The sequence below is a fragment of the Zonotrichia albicollis genome, chromosome 30 (genome assembly GCF_047830755.1).
Source record: "Zonotrichia albicollis isolate bZonAlb1 chromosome 30, bZonAlb1.hap1, whole genome shotgun sequence".
Classification (NCBI taxonomy): Eukaryota; Metazoa; Chordata; class Aves; order Passeriformes; family Passerellidae; genus Zonotrichia; species Zonotrichia albicollis.
In genome coordinates, this window is record NC_133848.1 from 4,752,482 (window position 1) to 4,773,885 (window position 21,404).

Below are 21,404 nucleotides of genomic sequence, written 5' to 3' on the forward strand. Positions count from 1 at the left end.
AAATCTGCTCCAAATCAGCCTTTTTGTCCCCAAAATGAAACAGCACAAGGTGTCCCCTTTCTTTTTTTTGGGGGGGAGTCCCAAATTTGCTCTGAAACTGCCCCAAAATCAACCCCAAATCTGCTTTGAATCACCCCAAAATCTGCATCAATTCACCCCAAAATCTGCCTTAATTCACCTCAAAATCTGCCCCAATTCACCCCCAAAATCTGCCCCAATTCACCCCCAAAATCTGCATCAATTCACCCCAAAATCAGCCCAAATTTGCACTGAATCAGCACTTTTATCCCCAAATTGGATTTCCACTTTTTTGGGGGTTCCTCCATTTTTTGGGTGTCCTCATGGAGGAGGAATTTCTTTCTATTAAAATTTGAAAAATATAAAAAATCCCAGGAAATGACCCCAAAAGTGTGGAGGAATTTTTGGAATGGGAGGGATTTGGGGACAACCCTGAACCCCTCAAATGCTGGGTGGGAATGGGGGGAAAAAAACAAGAAAAATGGGAAAAAATTCCATCCCTGTCGGGTTTTGGGGAAAAATGGGAATTTTTGGGGGGGAAAAACCCAGGGATTTGGGGATAAAAATGGGAATTTTGGGGGAAATTGCCATTTGGTTTTTTTGCTGTTGTTTTTAATGGGTATAAAAGAGAGAAAAAATGAGGAGAAAAAAACATGGAAAATACAAGGAGGAGGAATTTGACAAAGAAAATGAGGAATTCTGGAATATTCCACACCCCAAATCCCAGCGTGTGGCACCAATGGGATTTTTGCCTTTTCGTCACCATTTTTAATGGATAAAAAAATTAAAAAAAATAGGGAGAAAAGAAAATAGGGAGAAAACATGGAAAACACAAAGAGAAGAAGGAACTGAGAGAGCAAAGTGAGGAATTCTGGAATATTCCACACCCCAAATCCCAATGTGTCGCACCAATGGGATTTTTGCCTTTTCATCACCATTTTTAATGGATAAAAAAATAAATAAAATAGGGAGAAATGAAAATAGGGAGAAAACATAAAGAGAAGAAGGAACTGACAGGACAAAGTAAGGAATTCTGGAATATTCCACACCCCAGATCCCCAAATCCCAACGTGTGGCACCAATGGGATTTTTGCCTTTTCGTCACCATTTTTAATGGATAAAAAAGAAAAGAAAATATGGACAAAACATGGAAAACACAAGGAGAAATTGAAAGGACAAAGTGAGGAATTCTGGAATATTCCACACCCCAAATCCCAGGAATTCTGGAATATACCACACCCCAATCCCAGGAATTCTGGAATATTCCACACCCCCAATCCCAGGAATTCTGGAATATACCACACCCCCAATCCCAATGTGTCGCACCAATGGGATTTTTGCCTTTTCATCACCATTTTTAATGGATACAAAAGAAAAAACCAGGAAAGGGGGGAAAACCCCATGGAAAACACAAGGAGAACCCATCAGGAACCCCCCAAAAAACCTCCAAATCCTGGAATATACCACACCTACAATCCCAGGAATTCTGGAATATTCCACACCCCAGATCCCCAAATCCCAGCGTGTGGCACCAATGGGATTTTTGCCTTTTCATCCCCATTTTTAATGGAAAAAAACCAGAAAGGAAATAGGGAGAAAAGAAATGAAAATAGGGAGAAAACACGGAAAAACAAAAAAGAGAAGAAGGAACTGACAGGACAAAGTGAGGAATTCTGGAATATTCCACACCCCCAATCCCAGGAATTCTGGAATATACCACACCCCCAATCCCAGGAATTCTGGAATATTCCACACCCCCAATCCCAGGAATTCTTGAATATTCCACGCCCCCAATCCCAGGAATTCTGGAATATACCACACCCCCAATCCCAGCACGTTGCACCAATGGGATTTTTGCCTTTTCATCACCATTTTTAATGGATACAAAAGAAAAACCAGGAAAGGGGGGAAAACCCCATGGAAAACACAAGGAGAACCCATCAGGAACCCCCCCCCAAAAAACCTCCAAACCCCAGAATCCCCCAACCCTCCCCAAATCCACGAGCGAAACTCCGCCGAAGAACCGGGGACCGGGAGGAAAAATCAAAAACCAGGAAAAATCCCCAAAAAATAAAATCCCAAAAAAAAAAACCCAAACTGGGGGGCAGGGCTGGGGGGGGTGAATCCCTCAAGGAGCCGTGTGGAGCATCAAGTTCCTGAGGAGTTTCTGGCGACCCAACTCGTAATCCTCCTCGTCCACGTTGACCAGCAGCTTGATGGCCTCGTGGCCCACGGCCTGTTTGAGCGAGTCCGTGATGAAAACGCCCTTGAGGGCCTCCAGCAGGGAGCCGTTGATGTAATCCCGCCAGAAGGCGTCGAGGTAGGTGAGCTCCGAGAATTTGATGTCGCAGATGATGGAGCCCAAATCGCGCGATTTCAGGATGGTGTTGGCCTGGTTGAAGCGCTCGAATTGGCGCTCCAGAGGGTCCTGCTTGTTGGAGAAGACGTTGCCGTGCAGGGCGGAGTCGTGCTGGCAGTACTCGGCGCGCACGCGCAGGCGGATGTCTGGGAATTGGGGATTTAGGGGTTAGGATTGGGGGGAAAATGGGGGATTTAGGGGGTTTGGGATTGGGGGATGTGGGGTTTAGGGGGTTTAGGGTTGGGGGATTGGGGGTATGTGGGGTTTTGGGTCTGGGGAACGTGGGGATTAGGGTTGGGGGAATGAGGTTTAGGGACTGGCAGTACTCAGCATGCAGGCGGATGTCTGGGCCTGGGGAAACGGGGGAGTTAGGATTGGGGGAAAATGGGGGATTTAGGGGTTTGGGATTGGGGGATTTAGGGGTTAGGATTGGGGGATTTAGGGGGTTTGGGATTGGGGGAATGTGGGGTTTTGGGTTTGGGGAACGTGGGGATTAGGGCTGGGGGAATTGGGTTTAGGGACTGGCAGTACTCGGCGCGCACGCACAGGCAGATGTCTGGGAATTGGGGGAAATGGGGGATTTAGAGGTTTGGGATTGGGGGATTTAGGGGTTACGATTGGGGGAAAAATGGGGGATTTAGGGGGTTTGGGATTGGGGGGATGTGGGGTTTTGGGATTGGGGAAAATGGGGTTTGGGATTGGGAGTATGTGGGGTTTAGGGACTGGCAGTACTCAGCACGCAGGCGGATGTCTGGGCCTGGGGAAACGGGGGATTTAGGATTGGGGGGAAATTGGGGGATTTACGGGTTAGGATTGGGGAATTTAGGGGTTAGGATTGGGGGAATGTGGGGTTTGGGATTGGGGAATGCGGGGTTTAGGGACTGGCAGTACTCAGCGCACACGCGCAGGCGGATGTCTGGGGTTGGGAAATGGGGGATTTATTTAGGATTGGGGGGAAATTGGGGGATTTAAGGGTTTTGGGATTGGGGGAATGTGGGGTTTATGGGGTTTGGGATTGGGGGTATGTGGGGTTTGGGATTGGGGGGAATGGGGTTTAGGGACTGGCAGTACTCGGCGCGCACACGCAGGCGGATGTCTGGGAATTGGGGGAAATGGGGTTAGGATTGGGGGATTTAGGGGTTAGGATTGGGGGTTTAGGGGGTTTGGGATTGGGGGAATGGGGGAATGTGGGGAATTGGGTTTAAGGACTGGCAGTACTCAGTGCGCAGGCGGATGTCTGGGAATTGGGGAAATGGGGTTAGGATTGGGGAGAAAATGTGAGGTTTAGGGGTTTTGGGATTGGGGGATTTAGGGGTTAGGATTGGGGGTTTAGGGGGTTTGGGATTGGGGGAATGTGGGGTTTTGGGTTTGGGGGATGTGGGGTTTGGGATTGGGGGGAATGGGGTTTAGGGACTGGCAGTACTCGGCGCGCACGCGCAGGCGGATGTCTGGGAATTGGGGGAAATGGGGGATTTAGAGGGTTTGGGATTGGGGGATTTAGGGGGTTTGGGATTGGGGGATTTAGGGGTTAGGATTGGGGGTTTAGGGGGTTTGGGATTGGGGGATGTGGGGTTTAGGGGGTTTAGGGTTGGGGGATTGGGGGTATGTGGGGTTTAGGGTTGGGGGTATGTGGGGTTTAGGGACTGGCAGTACTCGGCACGCACGCGCAGGCGGATGGCTGGGAATTGGGGATTTAGGGGTTAGGATTGGGGAGAAAATGGGGGATTTAGGGGTTTTGGGATTGGGGGAATGTGGGGTTTAGGGGGTTTGGGACTGGGGGAAATGTGGGAAATTTTCCCAGTCTTTGGATGTCTCATGCATTGGGGATCCCAATCCCACATTCCCACAATCCCAATCCCACAATCCCAGATCCCCTCTCACCACAGGTCTGTTTTTCCCTGGGGATCCCAATCCCAATCCCACATTCCCACATTTCAAATCCCAATCCCACATTCCCAATACTAATCCCACAATCCCAATCCCACAATCCCAAATCTCCTCTCACCGCAGGTCTGTTTCTCCCTGGGGATCCCAATCCCACAATCCCAATCCCACATTCCCAATCCCCCATTCCCAATCTCAATCCCACAATCCCAACCCCACAATCCCAATCCCACATTCCCAATCCCACATTCCCAACCCCACATTCCCAACCCCAATCCCACATTCCCACATTTCAAATCCCAACCCCACACTCCCAACCCCACACTCCCAACCCCACACTCCCACATTTCCAATCCCAACCCCACAATCCCCCCCCTCTCACCGCAGGTCTGTTTCTCCTTGGGGATCCCATTCCCAATCCCAATCCCACATTTCAAATCCCAATCCCAAATTCCCAACCCCACAATCCCCCCCCCTCTCACCGCAGGTCTGTTTCTCCTTGGGGACCCATTCCCAATCCCATTCCCAATCCCAATCCCAACCCCAATCCCAATCCCCCCCTCTCACCGCAGGTCTGTTTCTCCTTGGGGTCGGGCGTCGCTGACTTTCTCCGTTTCCGTTGGTTCCCGAGGAGGCTCCGGGCCCGGCCCGGGCGCTTGGGGCCCAGCTGGGGCCCCCCCGGGGGGCAGCACAGGGACGGGTGGGGGGCAGGCACTGGGACAAGGGGGGGAAATGGGTCAGGGACCCCAAATGTGACCCCAGAGACCCCAAATCCAACCCCAGAGACCCCAAATCCCACCCTGGGGGGCAGCACAGGGACGGGTGGGGGGCAGGCACTGGGACATGGGGGGGAAATGGGGTCAGGGACCCCAAATCCAACCCCACAGACCCCCAAATCCAACTCCAGAGACCCCAAATGTGACCCCACAGACCCCAAATCCAACCCCACAGATCCCAAATCCAACCCCAGAGATCCCAAATCCATCCAGGGAACCCCAAATGCAACCCCAGAGACCCCAAATCCATCCCAAGTCCCACCCTGGGGAGCAGCACAGGGACATGGGGGGGGGAGTGGGGTCAGGGACCCCAAATCCAAACCCCAGAGATCCCAAATCCAACCCCACAGACCCCAAATCCATCCAGGGAACCCCAAACCCCATACTGGGGGGCAGGCACTGGGACATGGGGACAAATGGGGTCAGGGACCCCAAATCCAACCCCACAGACCCCAAAGGGTGACAGTGACCCCAAGGGTGACAGTGACCCCAAAGGGTGACAGTGACCCCAAAGGGGACAGTGACCCCAAAGGTGGCACAGTGACCCCAAAGGGTGACAGTGACCCCAAAGGGTGACAGTGACCCCAAAGGTGGCACAGTGACCCCGGGGCTCCGTACCTGATTTGTGGGGGTGCCCCAGGCCGGGCGGGGCCCCCCCGGGCGCGCGGGGGGTGACGTAACGGATGGACGTCTCCTCCAGGTACTTGTCCACCAGGTCTGGGCACACTGCGGACGGAAACCGGAATGGCACCGGAATGTCATGGGAATGGCACCGGAATGGCACCGGAATGTCATGGGAATGTCACAGGAATATCATGGGAATGATGTGGGAATGGCACAGGATTGGCACAGGAATGTCATGGGAATGTCACCAGAATGTCATGGGAATGGTACAGGAATGGCACGGGAATGTCATGGGAATGTCACCAGAATGTCATGGGAATGGCACAGGAATGGCACAGGAATGTCATGAGAATGTCACAGAAACGTCACAGAAATGTCATGGGAATGTCACGGGAATATCATGGGAATGACGTGGGAATGGCACAGGATTGGCATAGGAATGTCATGGGAATGGCACGGGAATGTCACCGGAATGTCACGGGAGTGTCATGGGAATGGCACCAGAATGTCACAGAAATGTCACAGAAATGTCATGGGAACCTGATATCACCCCATATATCGTGATACATCACAACATATCGCGACACTCACCTGGGCGCCATCTCTTGAGGCTGACGTGGGGCAGCAGCTCATGGCGGGTGATGATGTCACCCCAATACCCCAATACCACTCCCTATATCGCGAGTATCACCCCATATATCACGATCTATCGCGATATACCACACCAGGCACTCACCGGGGCGCCGCCTCTTGAGGCTGACGTAGGGCAGCAGGTCGTGGCGGGTGATGATGTCACCCCAATACCACCCCGAATATTGTGAGTATGACCCCATATATCGCAACAGTGACTCCGTATATCGCGACATATCGTGACAGGCACTCACCGGGGCGCCGCCGCTTGAGGCTGACGTAGGGCAGCAGGTCGTGGCGGGTGACGATGTGACCCCAATACCCCAATATCACCCCATATATCACAACAGTGACTCCGTATATCGCGATATACCACACCAGGCACTCACCGGGGCGCCGCCTCTTGAGGCTGACGTAGGGCAGCAGGTCGTGGCGGGTGATGATGCGCAGCAGCTGCAGCAGCTGCCGCAGGTTGCTCTCGTCGCAGCGGCCCTGGCGCTCCAGGGCCAGCAGGAAGTCGCGGCCCGAGCGGATGCGGCCGCGCTCGGCCTCGTCCAGCACGTCCACAAAGAGGAAGGAGAGCACGCGCACGTCGCGGTGCGTCAGCTGCGCGCCCACGATGTCGAACATGCGGTGCAGCGAGTACAGGCCCTGCTCGCGCTCGCCCGGCTCCTCCGGCCACGGCACCGCGGCACCCGTGCCACCCGTGCCACCGTGGGCACTGCCAGCGCCTGCGCCGCGCTTCCGACCCGCCATGGGCACCTGGGGACACCAATATGGGACATGGGGTCAGAACAGGACTGGCACCCCCGGCCACAGCACTGTGCCACCATTGGCACTGCCAGTGCCACGCTTCCGACCCACCATGGGCACCTGGGGACAGTGGGGACAGTGAGATACAGGGTAAGACATGGGACACGGGGTCAGTACAGGACTGGCTCCTCCAGCCACGGCACCGTGCCACCCGTGCCACCCGTGCCACCGTTGGCACTGCCAGGGCCTGCGCCCGCGCTTCCAACCCGCCATGGGCACCTGGGGACACCAATATGGGACACAGGGTCAGTGGGACATGGGGTCAGAACAGGCCCTGCTCCTCCGGCCATGGCACCGTGCCACCATGGGCACTGCCAGTGCCACGCTTCCGACCCACCATGGGCACCTGGGGACAATGGGGACAATGGGACATGGGGTCAGATATGGGACACAGGGTCAGAACAGGGCCGGCTCCTCCAGCCACGGCACCGTGCCACCCGTGCCACCATGGGCACTGCCAGTGCCACGCTTCCGACCCGCCATGGGCACCTGGGGACAGTGGGGACAATGGGACATGGGGTCAGATATGGGGACAATGAGATATGGGGTCAGTAGAGGACTGGCTTCTCCAGCCATGGCACTGTGCCACTCGTGCCACCGTGGGCACTGCCAGTGCCTGCACTGTGGCACCTGGGGACACAGGGACAATGAGATATGGGGTCAGTAGAGGACTGGCTCCTCCAGCCATGGCACCGTGCCACCCGTGCCACCGTGAGCACTGCCAGCGCCACGCTTCCGACCCGCCATGGGCACCTGGGGACAGTGGGGACAATGGGGTCAGATATGGGGACACAGGGTCAGTACAGGCCCTGCTCGCGCTCGCCCGGCTCCTCCGGCCATGGCACCGTGCCACCCGTGCCACCGTGGGCACTGCCAGCGCCTGCGCCGCGCTTCCGACCCGCCATGGGCACCTGGGGACACCAATATAGGGACAATGAGACATGGGGTCAGATATGGGGACACAGGGTCAGAACAGGCCCTGCTCCTCCGGCCATGGCACTGTGCCACCTGTGCCACCTGTGCCACCCATGCCACCCATGCCACCATGGGCACTGCCAGTGCCTGTGCTGCGCTTCCGACCCGCCATGGGCACCTGGGGACACCAATATGGGACACAGGGTCAGTACAGGACTGGCACCCCCGGCCACAGCACCGTGCCACCATTGGCACTGCCAGCGCCGCTCTTCCAACCCACCATGGGCACCTGGGGACAGTGGGGACAATGGGGTCAGACATGGGGACAATGAGATATGGGGTCAATACAGGACTGGCTCCTCCGGCCATGGCACCGTGCCACCCGTGCCACCATGGGCACTGCCAGGGCCTGTGCTGCGCTTCTGACCCGCCATGGGCACCTGGGGACACCAATATGGGACATGGGGTCAGATATGGGGACAATGAGATATGGGGTCAGACATGGGACACAGGGTCAGAACAGGCCCTGCTCGCACTCGCCCGGCTCCTCCGGCAATGGCACCGTGCCACCCGTGCCACCGTGGGCACTGCCAGTGCCACGCTTCTGACCCGCCATGGGCACCTGGGGACAATGGGACATGGGGTCAGACATGGGACATGGGGTCAGTACAGGACTGGCTCCTCCAGCCACGGCACCGCAGCACCTGTGCCACCCGTGCCACCGTGGGCACTGCCAGTGCCTGCGCCCGCTTCTGACCTGCCATGGGCACCTGGGGACACCAATATGGGACATGGGGACAGTGGGACACAGGGTCAGAACAGGCCCTGCTCCTCCGGCCATGGCACTGTGCCACCCGTGCCACCATGGGCACTGCCAGCGCCTGCACTGTGCTTCCGACCCGCCATGGGCACCTGGGGACAATGGGGATCCCGACCCCAATCCCAGGGATTTTCCAGTGGGATCTTGACCCCAATCTTTGGGATTTTCTATCAGGATCCCAACTCCAATCTTTGGGATTTTCCATCAAGATCCTGACCCCAATCTTTGGGATTTTCCATTGGAATCCTGACCCCAATCCCAAAGATTTTCCAGTGGGATTCTGACCCCAAATCCTGGCAATTTTCCAGTGAGACCCTGGCCCCAATCTTTGGGATTTTCCATTGGAATCCCAATCCCAGATTTCCCAGGGATCCACCCCCATCCCTGCTCCGGCCTTTCCCTGGTTACAAATCTCCCAAACAAAGGGAAAAAACATCGGGATCACCACAGGAACCCCCCTGACCCACCCCAATTCCTCTCCAAAGAGAAAAACTCCCAAAAAAATAAAAATCCCTGGAAAAAAAACAGGAATGGGAAACACCTGGTGCTGTGAATTCTGATTTTTTTAGGGGATCCTTGGATCCATCCTGAACCTCTTTGGATCCATCAAGACCCTCTGGATCCATCCTAAACCTCTCCAGATCCATCCCTGGATCCATCTTGGACCTCTTTGGATCCATCAGGATCTTCTGGATCAATCCCAAAGCCCTTTAGATCCACCCCAAACCTCTCCAGGTCCATCAGAACCCTCTGGATCCATCTTGAACCTCTCCAGATCCATCAGGACCTTCTGGATTCATCCTTGGATCCACCCGAACCTCTCCAGATCCATCAGGACCTTCTGGATCCATCCCAAATCTCTTTAGATCCATCCCAGACCTCTCCACATCCATCAGGAACTTCTGGATCCATCCTTGGATCCATCCTGAGCCTCTTTGGATCCATCAGGACCTTCTGGATCCATCCTGAACCTCTCCAGGTCCATCAGGACCTTCTGGATCCATCCTGAACCTCTCTGGATCCATCCCAAACCTCTCCAAATCTATGAGGACCTTCTAGATCCATCCTTGGATCCATCCTGAACCTCTCTGGATCCATCAGGACCTTCTGGATCCATCTTGAACCTCTCCAGATCCATCCCTGGATCCATCTCGAACCTCTTTGGATCCATCAGGACCCTCTGGATCCATCCTTGGATCCACCTGGAACCTCTCTGGATCCATCAGGACCTTCTGGATCCATCCCAAACTTCCTTAGATCCACCTTGAGACCCTTTGGATCCATCCTGAACCTCTCCAGATCCATCAGGACCTTCTGGATCCATCCCTGGATCCATCTTGAAACTCTTTGGATCCATCAGGACCTTCTGGATCCATCTCAAACCTCTCCAGATCCATTAGAATCCATCCCTGGATCCATCTTGAAACTCTTTGGATCCATCAGGAGCCTCTGGATCCATCTCAAACCCTTTTAGATCCATCCCAGACCTCCTTGGATTCATCCTGACACTCTCCAGATCCATCAGGACTCTGTGGATCCATCTTGAACCTCTTTGGATCCATCAGGGCCTTCTGGATCCATCCCAAAACCCTTGAGATCCATCCCAGACTGCTCCAGTTCCATCAGGAACTTCTGGATCCATCATGAATCTCTCTGGATCCATCCCAGACCTCTCCAGAACCATTCCAAGCCTCTCTGGATCCACCCTGAACCTCTCCAGATCCATCAGGACCTTCTGGATCCATCTCAAACCCCTTTAGATCCATCCCAGACCTCTCCACATCCATCAGGAACTTCTGGATCCATCTTGAACCTCTCCAAATCCATCTCAAGCCTCTCTGGATCCATCAGGACCCTCTGGATCCATCCCTAAACCCCTTTGGATCCATCTTGAACCTCTCTGGATCCATCAAGATCTTCTGGATCAATCCCAAAGCCCTTTAGATCCACCCCAAACCTTTCCAGGTCCATCAGGACCTTCTGGATCCATCCTTGGATCCATCTTGAACCTCTTTAGATCCATCAAGACCCTTTGGATCCATCCTAAACCTCTCCAGATCCATCAGGACCTTCTGGATCCATCCCAAACCTCTTTAGATCCATCCCAGACCTCTCCACATCCATCAGGAACTTCTGGATCCATCCTGAACCTCTCTGGATCCATCGTGAACCTCTCTGGATCCATCCCAAACCTCTCCAAATCTATGAGGACCTTCTAGATCCATCCTTGGATCCATCCTGAACCTCTCTGGATCCATCAGGACCTTCTGGATCCATCCTTGGATCCATCTTGAGCCTCTTTGGATCCATCAGGATCTTCTGGATCCATCCTGAACCTCTCCAGGTCCATCAAGACCTTCTGGATCCATCCTGAACCTCTCTGGATCCATCCCAAACCTCTCCAAATCTATGAGGACCTTCTAGATCCATCCTTGGATCCACCCTGAACCTCTCCAGATCCATCAGGACCTTCTGGATCCATCCTTGGATCCATCCTGAACTTCTCCAGATCCATCCCGACCTTCCCTGGATCCCTTTAATTGGGATAAATCCCCAATTAATCCAACCCCCAATTAATTAAAAACCCCCCAATTAATGAATGAAACCCCAAAGCGTCCCCGGACCCACCTCAGCCGTGCCCGCCGGCAGCTCCGGGCGCTCTCAGCGATCTCCGATCCCTTTTTTTCCTCCTCTTTGATTTTCCTTTCCAATCAATCTCCCCCCCTCAAAAAAAAAATAAAATAAAAAATCCCCAAAGTTCCAGCGATGCCTGGAGCGCTCTCAGTCTTTACCGGAATTTCCCCCACCAAAAAAAACCTTTTTTAAATTATTTTTTAATTTCCTAATTAATAATTTAGCGAAGAAAAGCCAAGGGCGGCGTTGCCTTTAAGTCGTTCCCGGTTCCAGGGCGGACATTGCAGGAATTCTCTGGATCGCGGATTTTGTTTCGATCAAAACAAAAACCGCAATAAAAAAATAAAATTCAATTCGCCGGATTGAAGAAATCCTTGGAATTTCATCCCGTTCCCTGCTGCGCCGCAAATCCCGGGATTTTCTGAGCTACGGGAGGAGCCGAAATCCCGGAAAAAAAAAAAACACAAAAAAAAAAACAAACCGGGAAAAGCGCTGTTAAATAAACAAAATAAAGATTAAAAATAAACAAAAAAAAATTCCGATTTTGCCGCGATTTCGGTTGAAATCGGCCCCGAATTCCAGCGAGAAAGAACCAAAACCGGAGCACCGGGAGGGCTCTCCCCCGTTAAAGGCCCTCAAAGCCCCGGTTCAGCCCCGGAGGCCTCGGGAAGGGCCCGGTTCGACCCCGAAAAGCTCCGGTCAAAGCCCGGCAAGGCCCCGGTAAGGCGGCAAACGGCACCGCCGAGCCCCGGGGATGCCCCAAACGGCCCCAGCGAGCCCCGAAAGGCGGCGGGGAGGCCGCAAAAGGCCCCGAGCAGGCCCCGGTCAGGCCCCCGGGAGGCTCCGGCAGCGGCAGCGTCGCGAGGAGCGGAGGGGGGAGCGGCGGGGCCCCCCCTGCGGGCCCGTCCCAGCCCGCCGAGCGCGGGGGCCCCTCCCGGCCCCTCACGGCCCCTCAGGGCCGGCCCAGCCCCGGCGCCGCCATCTTGGCTCCGTCCGCTCCGCTCCCCGCTCCCCGCGGGCGGCTCCGCCCTGACGTCACTTCCGGCAGGCAGAGGCCACGCCTCCTTTATCTCATTAAAAGCCGCGCCCACATCCGGGCACTCGCGAGCTCACCGCGGCTTCACGCCCATAGGGAAACACAGGAAGGGCGGTGCCATGTTGGGTGAGGGCAAGATGGCGGCTACATCCGGGTTACTGCTGTTGGCGTCAGCGCTATTGGTTAGCACGGGGCGGGCGCCATCTTGAGTGAGGGCAGCCTGGCAGCGCTGGGCCGCGTGGCGGCGCGGCCGCCATCTTGGAAATCGTGAGGCGGAGGCGCCGCCATCTTAACTGAGGGCAGCAAGGGGGGATCTGGGGGGGAAGGTTGAGGAGATTTTGAGGATTTTTGGGGTGTTTTGGGTCTTGAGGGACGGGGTGAGGGGAGGCGGGTGGAGATGGGGTCAGGGGGTTCCTGTGAGGGAAGAGAGAGCGGTGGGGTGGGGTTGATTGAGGGGGGATACGCGGGGGGATGAGGGGGATAATGTGGGGTGAGGAGGAGGAGGAGCCCGTCCTGAGGGCGGGGAGGACACCCTGGCGACAAGGAGGCGACAATAGCGGGGGGGTTGGGGGCAATGCCACCCCCATGGCCCCGAGCGCTCCCCGCCCCCACCCATGGGTGCGGCCCTTCACCTTTGCCCCTTCCTGGGTGGGGAAACTGAGGCACGGTAGGGAGGGGACATTGGGGGTGACCTGGGTGTGTCCCCCCCCCTCACCATCAATGTCCCCTCCCCCCCCTTCACCTCGGCTGCCTCGGGGCGCGGCAATGAACGATTGTAATTGTAATTATTGTAATTAGCGTTATTAGCGCGGCACGCGCCACCGCGGCGCCGGGCCCTGAACGAACCGGGGGCGGCGGGGGGGGAACCTCGGTGAGGCCCCCCCGGAGTTGGGGGGGACACCGGGATTGGGGGAACACCGAGGGGGGACACGGGGGAGTTATTCAGGATCACACCGGTGCTTCCTCCCGGGTGGTCCCCGGTGCCCGGAGGGGGTCCCGGAACAGAACCGGGGGTGTCCCCGCTGTCCCCGGTGGTGTCCCGGCTGTACCGGGGGTGTCTCAGGTGTCCCCGGAGCATCTGGGGGAGGGTCCCCGGTATCCAGGGGGGTCCCGGAATAGAACCGGGAGTGTCCCCGCTGTCCCCGGTGGTGTCCCGGCTGCACCGGGGGATCCCGAAAACAAAACCCGGAGGTGTCCCCGGTGTCCCCGGAGCATCTGTGGGAGGCTCCCCGGTATCCAGGGGGGTCCCGGTAGTGTCCTCACTGTCCCCGGTGGTGTCTCTGTTGTACCGGGAGGTGTCCCCGGTATCCCCGGAGGATCTGGGGGAGGGTCCCCGGTATCCAGGGGGGTCCCGGTAGTGTCCTCACTGTCCCCGGTGGTGTCCCGGCTGTACCGGGAGGTGTCCCCGGTATCCCCGGAGGATCCAGGGGGCTCCCGGTAGTGTCCCCGCTGTCCCCGGTTGTGTCCCGGGTGTGTCCCCGCCATCCCGGCTGGCGCTGGTGGCGCTCGGGGGCCCCAGCCCGGGGCGGGGCGCGGTGCCCGGGCGGTGTCCGGGCGGTCCCGGTGAGTCACGGTGCCCCCCCCGAGCCCCCCCCCAGTCCGGCCCGCCCCCGCCGTGCCTATCCCGGGCCGGACCGCGCCCCGGCACTGCCCGCACCGCCACCGGCACCGAGCACCGAGCACCGCACGCACGGTGAGTGAGAGAGAGCGGCACCCCCGGCAACGGGAACGGGGGATCGGTCCCGCACCCCAAAATGGGGGAACCCCGTTTCCAAATCCCGGTTTGGGGTCGAAATCCCGGTTTGGGGTCTAAATTCTGATTTGGGGTTCTCCGTCCGGTAACGGGAACTGGAGTCGGTCCCGCACACCAAAATGGGGAACCCCATCCCCAAATCCCGCTTTGGAGTGCCCCGCCCGGTAACGGGAACTGGGGTCGGTGCTGAACCCCAAAATGGGGAATCCCGGTTTGGGATGCCCCGCCCGTTAACGGGAATGGGGACTCGGTCCCGCACCCCAAAATTGAGGAACCCCATCCCCAAATCCCGCTTTGGGGTCTAAATTCTGATTTGGGGTGCCCCTCCCGGTAACGGTACCGGGGAGCCCCATCCCAGTGTCCGTTTTTGGGGTGTCCCCATCCCCAAACCCCATTTTTGGGGGGGATCAATCCTGTCCCTAAATTTGGGGTCCCCCTCGATTTTGGGGGGAGAATTTTGAGCATCACTTGGGGGGATCCCTGTCCCCCACTTTGGGGGGTCTCCATCCCCAAACCCCCTTTTTTTGGGGGGTCCCACCCTTTTGGGATCTTCACTTTTGGGGTGGTTCCATCTTTTTTTTGGGGTTCCCCCTTCTTGGGGCGGTTCCCCATTTTCTGAGGTAACTTTTGGGGGGATTCCTTCTTTTTTTGGGGTTCCCCTTTTTTTAGGGTCCCTCTTTCCCTGGGGGTCACTTTTGGGGTTATTCCACCTGTTTTAGGGGGGGCATTTTGGGAATTCCTCCTTTTTTAGGGGATTCCTCCTTTTTAGGATTCTCCATTTTAGGGGATTCCTCCTTTTTTTGGGGGGATTCCTCATTTTTAAGGGGACTCCTCCTTTTTAGGATTCTCCTTTTTAGGGGATTCCTCTTTATTTGGGGGGGTTCCTCCTTTTTTGGGAGACTCTCTCATTTTGGGGGGGTTCCTCCTTTTTTTGGGGGACTCCTCCTTTTTGGGGGGGATTTCTCCTTTTTAGGGGATTCCTCCTTTTTTTGGGGGGGGGATTCCTCCTTTTTAAGGGGATTCCTCCTTTTTAGGATTCTCTTTTTTAGGGGATTCCTCCTTTTTTTGGGGACTCCTCCTTTTTGGGTGTTTCCTCCTTTTATTTTTTTGGGGGTGGGGGTTCCTCCTTTTTAAGGGAATTCCTCCTTTTTTACGATTCTCTCTTTTTTTTTTTTTGGCGGGATTCCTCCTTTTTTTAGGCCATTCCTCTTTTTTTTGGGGCGTTTCCCATTTTCTCAACTCTTCCTCATTTTCCCTCGGTCATTTTTAGGGTGGATCCCTTCATTTTTTATGAATTTTTTTTTTTTTTGGGGTGGGGGCGGGTCCCTCCCCTCCCCCCACCCCCCCCAATGAGTCACCGGGGTGTCCCCAATGGGGGGGGGTGACACGGCCACACCCTCGGGACGTGTCCCCGGTGTCCCCCTCGTGTCCCCCCCCCCCCGCCCCATCCCGGGGCTGAGTCACGGCCGGAGCATTCCCGGCCATTCCCGGGAAATCCGCGGCCAAAGGGGGGCGGGAATGGGGGGGTTGGGGGGTCCAGGAGGGATTTTGGGGGGTGGAAACAGAAATTTTGGGGTCCAGGAGGGATTTTGGGGGGTCCTGGAGGGATTTTGGGGGGTCCTGGAGGGATTTTGAGGGGATGGCATCAGGAATTTTGGGGTCCCAGGTGGGATTTTTGGGGTGGTCCTGGAGGGATTTTGGGGGGTCCTAGAGAGATTTGGGGGGTGCAGGGGGAATTTTGGGGGTCCCAGGAGGGATTTTTGGGGTGGTCCAAGGGGATTTTTAGGGGTCCTGGAGGGATTTTGGGGTTCCCTGGAGGGATTTTGGGGGGTCCTGGAGGGATTTTGATGGATGGCATCAGGAATTTGGGGGTCCCAGGAGGGATTTTGGGGGTCCCTGGAGGAATTTTGGGGTGGTCCAGGGGGATTTTTAGGGGTCCTGGAGGGATTTTGGGGAGTTCAAGAGGAATTTGGGGAGACCCAAGAGGAATTTTGGGGGTGGCAGGAGGAATTTGAGTTTTGGGTTCCCATTGGGACTTTTGAGGTTCCAATGGGATATTTGGGGTTCCCATCATGATTTTTGTGTTTCCCATTGGGATTTTTGGGGTTCCCAGTATGATTTTTGTATTTCCCATTGGGATTTTTGGGGTTCCCAGTATGACTTTTGTGTTTTCCATTGGGATTTTTAAGGTTCCCATCAGGAATGTCAAGTTTCCAATGGGGTTTTTGGGTTCCTATCAGGAATTTTGGGTTCCCATCAAGAATTTCATGTTTTTCTTTGGGATTTTGGGTTCCTATCAGGATTTTTGTGTTTCCCACTGGGATTTTTGGGATTCTCATCAGGAATTTCGAGTTTCCCATTGGGATTTCTAAGGTTCCCATCAGGAATTTCAAGTTTCCAATGGGGTTTTTGGGTTCCCATCAGGAATTTTGGGGTTCCCATTGGGATTTTTGGGGTTCCCAGTATGATTTTTGTGTTTCCCATTGGGATTTTTGGGGTTCCCAGTATGATTTTTGGTTTTCCCATTGGGATTTTGGGGTTCCCAGTATGATTTTTGTATTTCCCATTGGGATTTTGGGTTCCTATCAGGATTTTTGTGTTTCCCATTGGGATTTTGGGTTCCTATCAGGAATTTCAGATTTCCCATCAGGATTGTTGTGTTTCCCATTGGGATTTTGGGTTCCTATCAGGATTTTTGTGTTTCCCATTGGGATTTTTGGGGTTCCCAGTATGATTTTTGTGTTTCCCATTGGGATTTTGGGGTTCCCAGTATGATTTTTGTGTTTCCCATTGGGATTTTTGTGTTTCCCATTGGGATTTTTGTGTTTCCCATTGGGATTTTGGGTTCCTATCAGGATTTTTGGGGTTCCCATTGGGATTTTTGGGGTTCCCAGTATGATTTTTGTGTTTCCCATTGGGATTTTTGGGGTTCCCAGTATGATTTTTGGTTTTCCCACCGGGATTTTGGCAGCCCCAGGGTCAGGATGCCGTCGCAGCTGGAGCACGCCATGGAGACGCTGATGTTCACCTTCCACAAGTACGCGGGGGACAAGGAGCACCTGGCCAAGGAGGACCTCAGGGCGCTCATGGACAAGGAGTTCCCGGGGTTCCTCGAGGTGGGCACAGCTCTGGGGGGTCCAGGGCGTCCATGGGGTGGGGTCATGGCATCTATGGGATCCATGGGGTGGGATGGGATCCCTGGGATGGGGTGGGATCTATGGGGTCCATGGGGTGGGATGGGATCCATGAGATCCATGGGGTCCATGGGATGGGGTGGGTTCTATGGGGTCCATGGGATGGGATGGGATCTGTGGGATCCATGGGATGGAATCCATGGGATGGGGTGGGATCTATGGGGTCCATGGGATGGGGTGGGATGGGATGGGATCTATGTGAGCCATGGGGTGAAATCCATGGGATGGAATCCATGAGATGGGATCAGTGGGAGGGGATGGGATCTATGTGAGCCATGGGATGGGATCCATGGGATGGCATCTATGGGATCCATGAGATGGGATGGGATCCATGAGATGGCATCTATGGGATCCATGGGATGGGATCAGTGGGATGGGATGGGATCTATGTGAGCCATGGGGTGAAATCCATGGGATGGGATCCATGAGATGAGATGGGATGGGATCTATGGGGATCCATGAGATGGGATGGGATGGGATCTATGGGGATCCATGAGATGGGATGGGGGTCCATGGGATGGGATCTATGTGAGCCATGGGGTGAAATCCATGGGATGGGATCCATGAGATGGGATCAGTGGGAGGGGATGGGATCTATGTGAGCCATGGGATGGGATCCATGGGATGGCATCTATGGGATCCATGGGATGGGATCTGTGGGATCTGTGGGATCCATGGGATGGGATCCATGAGATGGGATGGGATCCATGAGATGGGATGGGATCCATGAGATGGCATCTATGGGATCCATGGGATGGGAGGGATGGGATCCATGAGATCCATGGGGTCCATGGGATGGGATGGTATCTGTGGGATCTGTGGGATCCATGGGATGGGATCCATGGGATGGGATCCATGGGATGGCATCTATGGGATCCATGGGATGGGATCAGTGGGATGGGATGGGATCTATGTGAGCCATGGGGTGAAATCCATGGGATGGGATCCATAGGATGACATCTATGGGATCCATGAGATGAGATCCATGGGATGGGATGGGATCTATGTGAGCCATGGGGTGAGATCCATGAGATGGGATCCATGAGATCTATGGGATCCATGAGATTTAATCTATGGGATGGGATCTATGCGAGCCATGGAGGTGAGATCTATGGCATGGCATTGATGGGATCCATGAGATTTCATCTATGGGATTGGATCCATGGGATGGGATCCATGAGATTTCATCTGTGGGATTGGATCCATGGGATGGGATCAATGGGAGCTACAGAACCCTGAGATCAAACCCCATCAGCCTTGGGATGGGATCCCCTAAACCCTGGGACCAAACCAGACAGAACCCTGGGATCAAACCCTACACACCCCACACTGGATCCCAGAGAACTCCGGGATCAGATCCCATAAACCTTGGGATCAGGGGGTGATGATCCCCCCATCCCTCCATTCCCATTTATGATTGACCCCATCCCCATTTTTTCCCCCAGAGCCAGTGGGACCCCAACACCCTGGAGTAGATCCTGTGGGACCCCATTCCCATTTAGGATCTGACCCTGTTCCCATTTAGGATCTGACCCCATTCCCATTTAGGATCTGACCCCGTTCCCATTTAGGATCTGACCCTTTTTCCCCATTTTTTCCCCAGAAGCAGCAGGACCCCAATGCCCTGGAGTGGGACCCTATTCCCATTTAGGATCTGACCCATTTTCCCTGTTTTTTCCCCCATAACCAGTGGGACCCCAACACCCTGGAGTGGATCCTGTGGGACCCCATTCCCGTTTAGGATCTGACCCTGTTCCCATTTAGGATCTGACCCTTTTTCCCTGTTTTTTCCCCCATTTTTCCCTCGGAGCCAGCGGGACCCCAACGCCCTGGAGTGGATCCTGTGGGATCCCATTCCCATTTAGGATCTGACCCCGTTCCCATTTAGGATCTGACCCATTTTCCCCGTTTTTTCCCCCAGAACCAGCAGGACCCCAACGCCCTGGAGTGGGACCCCATTCCCATTTAGGATCTGACCCATTTTCCCCGTTTTTTCCCCCAGAACCAGCGCGACCCCAACACCCTGGAGTGGATCCTGTGGGACCCCATTCCCATTTAGGATCTGACCCTGTTCCCATTTAGGATCTGACCCTTTTTCCCTGTTTTTTCCCCCATTTTTCCCTCGGAGCCAGCGGGACCCCAACGCCCTGGAGTGGGACCCTGTTCCCATTTAGGATCTGACCCCGTTCCCATTTAGGATCTGACCCCGTTCCCATTTAGGATCTAACCATTTTTCCCCGTTTTTTCCCCCAGAACCAGCGGGACCCCAACACCCTGGAGTGGATCCTGTGGGACCCCATTCCCATTTAGGACCTGACCCCGTTCCCATTTAGTATCTGACCCCATTCCCATTTAGGATCTGACCCATTTTCCCCATTTTTTCCCCAGAAGCAGCAGGACCCCAATGCCCTGGAGTGGGACCCTGTTCCTATTTAGGATCTGACCCCGTTCCCATTTAGGATCTGACCCATTTTCCCTGTTTTTTCCCCCATTTTCGCCCAGAACCAGCGCGACCCCAACACCCTGGAGTGGATCCTGTGGGACCCCGTTCCCATTTAGGATCTGACCCTGTTCCCATTTAGGATCAGACCCTGTTCCCATTTAGGATCTGACCCATTTTCCCCGTTTTTTCCCCCAGAACCAGCGCGACCCCAACGCCCTGGACCGCATCCTGCGGGACGTCGAGCAGAGCCGCGACGGCCGCGTCGGCTTCCAGGGCTTCTTCTCGCTGGTGGCCGGGCTCACCATCGCCTGCAACGACTACTTCGTGCAGCACATGAAGCAGCGCAGCCACCGCTGAGACCCCCACCCATGGGTGCCCCCCACCCACCTCGGGGTGTCACCCCAAACCCACCTTGGATCCTCCCTTAACCCTAAATGTGTGCCCTGATCCTTCCTTGGGGTTTTGAACCTTTCCCATGAAGGTCCTGACCCTTCCTGATGGGCTGAGACCCTCCAAAAGGGGTGATGAACCTCCCCCAGCACCCATGGGTGCCCCCCACCCATCTCGTGTGTCACCCCAAACCCGCCTTGGGTCCTCCCTTGACCCTAGATGTGTGCCTTGATCCTTCCTTGGGGTTTTGAACCCTTCCTGATGGGCTGAGACCCCCCCAAAGGGGTGATGAACCTCCCCCACCACCCATGGGTGCCCCCCACCCATCTCGGGTGTCACCCCAATCCCGCCTTGGATCCTCCCTTGACCCTAAATGTGTGCCTTGATCCTTCCTTGGGGTTTTGAACCTTTCCCATGAAGGTCCTGACTCTCCCCCAAAGGTCCTGAGCCCACCCAGGGGTCCTGAACCCCTCGAAGGATTGAGACCCCCCACCCATGGGTGCCCCCCACCCACCCGGGGGTGTCACCCCAAACCTGCCTTGGATCATCCCTTAACCTTAAATGTGTGCCCTGATCCCCCTTTGGGGTTCTGATCTCTCCCCACAAAGGTCCTGAGCCCACCTGGGGGTCCTGACCCCCCCCCCATTGCAAGCTGAGACCCCCCCTGGGGGGATTGGGGTGCCCCTCACCCATGGGTGCCCCCCACCCATCTTAGGGTGTCACCCCAAACCCCACCTTGGATCATCCCTTAACCCTAAATGTGTGCCTTGATTCCCCTTTGGGGTCCTGGCCCTGATTTGGGGCCCTGACCCCCCCATGGGTGCCCCCATCCCCACCCATGGGTGCCCCCAGCTCTGGTGGGACCCTTCATTGTCCCCCCCTTCCCCCCCAGGGGTGCCCCCCACCCTGGGGTGCTGCCCTGACCCCCCCCCAATAAAGGGTTTTGTATGAACCGGGCTCTCGTTGTTCTTGGGGTCACTTTGGGGTCCCTGTCCCCTTTGGGTCACTTTGAGATTCCTTTTGGGGTCTCCTTGGGGTCTCTGTCCCCCTGAGGTCACTCCGGGCTCTCTTTTGGGGTCCCCCTGTCACTTTGGGGTCCCTTTGGGGACACTTGG

At 55.6% G+C, this 21,404-nt stretch overlaps 2 protein-coding genes across 2 annotated transcripts; one reads left to right on the forward strand and one right to left on the reverse strand.

The window, feature by feature from the left end:
* Positions 1–78: 78 nt before the first annotated feature.
* On the reverse strand, positions 79–12,525 carry DEDD (death effector domain containing). The gene is made up of 6 exons (XM_074529117.1): positions 11,468–12,525; positions 6,681–7,053; positions 5,656–5,763; positions 4,829–4,975; positions 1,521–2,523; positions 79–1,487 (listed from the first exon to the last, which is right to left on the reverse strand). The coding sequence occupies exons 2-5, from the start codon at positions 7,045–7,047 to the stop codon at positions 2,147–2,149; spliced, it is 999 nt and encodes a 332-aa protein (XP_074385218.1). The 5' UTR covers positions 7,048–7,053; positions 11,468–12,525; the 3' UTR covers positions 79–1,487; positions 1,521–2,146.
* A 1,441-nt stretch (positions 12,526–13,966) lies between these two features.
* On the forward strand, positions 13,967–21,241 carry S100A10 (S100 calcium binding protein A10). Its single transcript, XM_074529121.1, has 3 exons — positions 13,967–14,202; positions 17,234–17,378; positions 20,095–21,241. Exons 2-3 carry the CDS (start codon positions 17,247–17,249, stop codon positions 20,254–20,256), a joined length of 294 nt encoding a protein of 97 aa, XP_074385222.1. The 5' UTR covers positions 13,967–14,202; positions 17,234–17,246; the 3' UTR covers positions 20,257–21,241.
* The last annotated feature ends 163 nt before the right edge of the window (positions 21,242–21,404 follow it).

What these genes read in the sequence shown, in the direction of transcription:
- DEDD (XM_074529117.1), bottom strand. Translation starts at nt 7,047, where the DNA reads ATGGCGGGTCGGAAGCGCGGCGCAGGCGCTGGCAGTGCCCACGGTGGC. An exon ending in GGGGCACCCCCACAAATCAG is followed by an intron (nt 4,976 to 5,655) that starts GTACGGAGCCCC and finishes CCCTTGTCCCAG; the next exon opens with TGCCTGCCCCCCACCCGTCC. An exon ending in CAAGGAGAAACAGACCTGCG is followed by an intron (nt 2,524 to 4,828) that starts GTGAGAGGGGGG and finishes CCCAATTCCCAG; the next exon opens with ACATCCGCCTGCGCGTGCGC.
- S100A10 (XM_074529121.1), top strand. Translation starts at nt 17,247, where the DNA reads ATGCCGTCGCAGCTGGAGCACGCCATGGAGACGCTGATGTTCACCTTC. An exon ending in AGTTCCCGGGGTTCCTCGAG is followed by an intron (nt 17,379 to 20,094) that starts GTGGGCACAGCT and finishes TTTTTCCCCCAG; the next exon opens with AACCAGCGCGACCCCAACGC.